At 35.1% G+C, this 3,614-nt stretch overlaps 1 protein-coding gene across 1 annotated transcript; it reads right to left on the bottom strand.

Annotated features, from left to right (window-relative positions):
* Nucleotides 1–737: 737 nt before the first annotated feature.
* On the bottom strand, nt 738–1,708 carry LOC145124455 (putative glutathione S-transferase parC). The gene is made up of 2 exons (XM_079059784.1): nt 1,315–1,708; nt 738–1,214 (listed from the first exon to the last, which is right to left on the bottom strand). Exons 1-2 carry the CDS (start codon nt 1,633–1,635, stop codon nt 867–869), a joined length of 669 nt encoding a protein of 222 aa, XP_078915910.1. The 5' UTR covers nt 1,636–1,708; the 3' UTR covers nt 738–866.
* Nucleotides 1,709–3,614: the final 1,906 nt, after the last annotated feature.

The raw sequence follows: 3,614 nt of genomic DNA, 5'->3' as shown, positions 1-3,614 counted from the left end.
AGAGAGAGAGAGAGAGAGAGAGAGAGAGAGAGAGAGAGAGAGAGAGAGAGAGAGAGAGAGAGAGAGAGAGAGAGAGAGACGCATTCCATGTGAAAATCTATTTCTTTGAGGGCATTTAATCGAGCAACATTTATGCATTATGCATTATAACATCAGAAAGTTTTGAATACATAAACTGAGTAAATAAAATATAATCAGATGGGTTAAAGTAAAAATCAATCAGTAAAGCATAATGTTTTTCCTAACCTTATTAAGATGGCATCGTATTCTACAGCAATGATGCAAATTACAGCTTTCAAGAAAAATGTGATAAAACCCGAATGAGATTTTACTTATACATAATTTGCAAAAACGATTTTGGAAAGGATATCATTAAATCAATATTGTTATCGACATCACAGTATTTTCAATTCATTGATTTGAAATTCTTATGAAATCTTATACAATATTAACTGTGAATCAATCAAATCAAAAGAATATATGTAACGTAAATCAGATGAAAAAAGGAATGAACGATAGTTTTGTTTGATAATTATGCTAATCTTTATTTGAATTGAATACATTTCATTTACAAATTACGTGAGTTACTCAACTTTTGAATTCTACTCAACTTAATTTATTTTTATATTAATTAAGAAAAAAGAAGAAAAAATCAGAATTTGCCTAAGTGGAATAAAAAGAAAATTAAAAAAAAAAGACATGCGACATATTTAATAAGAAGAGAACAAACGCTCAAATTATTTTTGTTTATTAAGGTAAGATTTATTTCGCGCACTCCAACAATACTCCAATGAAAATTACATAATCATCATACCATACCCCAAATTACTTGTAACTAATCGAAACAACACAACTAAGTGTATTAATTAATTTATTCCAAGTTTTTTCTGCAACTCCAAGGCAAACTCGTAGACCTTGTGAGGATCAGGAAGAGTCTTGGAAACACTCTCTCTTTCCATGCACCTTTTAGCCCATGCAACCAGCTTTGGACACTCTTTCTCTATACTTATATTCCCAAACTTCTCCCAAGCATAAAACCAGCAGTAGAAAGGCACCAGTGCAATATCCACATACCCGAAGCTCTCCCCCATAAAATATGGCTTCTCCCCAAGCTGCCCTTCCAACACCTTCATGCAATCTATGAATTCCTTCTTTGCTTTTTCTTGCTCTTCTCCTAATTTTGTACTCCATATCTTCCTCCCAGCATCATATATCTAGGTTTTTTAGTTTAAAACAAAAGCTATGTATGTATCAGAATTTCAGAAAGGAAAGAAAATTGGAGATCGATGTTTAGGTAGAGGCATGAAAAGGTACCTTCTTATCGATGAAGTCAGCCCAGAACCTAGCCTGAGCTCTGAGATAAGGATCAGAGGGCAACAATGGTGGAGGCTTGTTCTGCCAGGTCTCATCGATGTACTGAACAATGATGTTGGATTCACAGATGGGTTTTCCATGGTGGATGAGAACAGGGATTTTCTTGTGAACCGGGTTCATCTGAAGGAGCAATGGGCTTTTGTTGATCAAGTCTTCTTCTCTGCGCTCATAGTGGACACTCTTTTCCATAAAAGCAATTCTGACCCGCATACCAAACACGCTAGCCCAGGTGTCTAACAGCACAACCTCGGAACCCGCCATTTCAAGAACTAAAAGAAAAGAAAACAGTGGAATAATAGGCTTGTATGTGTACGTGTATGTCTGTGTTGAGGAGGCAGTGATCTGTGAATTGAGTTGGTGGTGGTAGTAGTGCGTATTTATAGAGTGGGGAATATAAAATGGTCGTATTTGAAAGAAGATTGAAGATGGTTCTCATGGCTTCCACACCATACATAGTGATCTCACCTCTTACGTCACCGGACTGTGCTAGAAGAACAAAACGGGTAAAGGTAGGTCAAACTGTTTCAAATATGACAAATTGTTCTTCAATAATCACACAAATAACCAAAAATAAGTGTAGCATATAATCATTCTTTTGACTATTTAAACAAGATGGTCACATTACATGCTCCGGAATGATTTTGGAATAGTGCTTGTCACATAAAAGGTTTAAAAGAAATCCAGTATTTTTCAAAAAGAAAATGACATCCTACAAACAATGTTTTAAAAAAATTTCGATTCAGTTCTTAAAGTTATTTTGTTGTTTTATGAAGGTATAACGTAGATTTTTTCGGGTCTAAATGATCACTTTGACCAAATTGAAGGTACGTCTTATGAAATGGATGATCAAATCTCAAAAAAGTCAAAATAAATAAAAATAAAAAATAAAAAACCACTGCAACCATTACCATGTTCACCTTCATTCTTCCTCCCATTGATTTTCTTCTAAGACATTGAACATAAATTGATGACAGTGAGCTTAAACTCATGTTTCTTCATCCACCGTTATCTCGATGACTCCACGACTCCATTAGTCTATCATTAACAACTTACACAACCAGAAGGGTCCATTTTCACATTAAATAAATATAACGAGTATGCTACTCTGCTTTTGCTATCATCGTAAAATAAGAAGTCGATCACTTGTTGACCAAAATCAATTTTGATGAATACTAAACGAGTAAGGAAGGTGTTGAGTGCATACTTTTTTAAGTTTATTCAAGATTCAAAGTAGACTGTCATTTAGGGTGAAGCCTCTGAACGAACAGGGGTCCGGGGGCAGCGCCCCTGGGAGCGGGGTCCAAGGGGGCGGTAGCCCCTGGCAGGGTCCAAGGGGTAGAGCCTGGATGGGGTCGAAATCCGAATTTTTGAAAATGAATCCGGTTTTTTTACTTTTTTTACTCTATTAAAATGCTTGTTTTTGTGACATTTTATGATTGTTGGAAACAGATTTGGATAGTTTTCGGACAGAAAACTGTTTTGTGACAATTTTCAGACAAAGATTATAACCAATTTTGGTCATAATTCTAGTACTCACGAATTTCATAACAATCCACTTCTCTGTTCTATTTTTCTCTTCTGAGTCTTGCCCAATTGAAGATTAGGGAGTACCAACCAAATACTTCAATTTGAAAGTGACAATCAGGATTCTCAGAATTCCAAGTTTTATTACACCCGAAACTTCTAACACTTTTTACATCTTGATCTTCCTCACAGACCTATATACAAACGGATGGTTGGTTGCTTACGGTCTTTCTTTTGTTTCCCGTCAGTTGTAAGGGGTAATGAATGAAAATATTGTTCTTATTTCTGGTTTGAAGAAGATTCATACTTGTACCCGAAATCAAAGAAACTAGTTTGCACTAGCAGGTAAATTTGGTCACTCTCCTGTTGACGCAATAATTTATCGTTGCTCTTTAAAAAGAAAAATAGATTGATTTGATGGGTTTCTGAATAACGTATTCAAGGTGTTCGATTTCAGTTGGGAAGACATAGATACATCAAAGAAGCATACTTTCATAAACATAATACCATAATCGATCAAGTTTTCCAAGATTTCATAACCAATGACATTCCTCATGAATCCTATGAAATGTTGCAAACTAAACACAATTTCATGCCAAAAATATCAATTTTACGGCGACATTTCATAACTAAATCGATTTTTTCTATACTTGTGTGGTGGAGAACAAAATAACAAATAAAAGAAAATACATCTCATGGCCCTATTATTATCCTGC

The sequence above is a fragment of the Lactuca virosa genome, chromosome 7 (genome assembly GCF_052849685.1).
Source record: "Lactuca virosa cultivar CGN04683 chromosome 7, Lactuca_virosa_CGN04683_v6, whole genome shotgun sequence".
Classification (NCBI taxonomy): Eukaryota; Viridiplantae; Streptophyta; class Magnoliopsida; order Asterales; family Asteraceae; genus Lactuca; species Lactuca virosa.
This window is presented reverse-complemented; position numbering and strand designations above follow the sequence as displayed.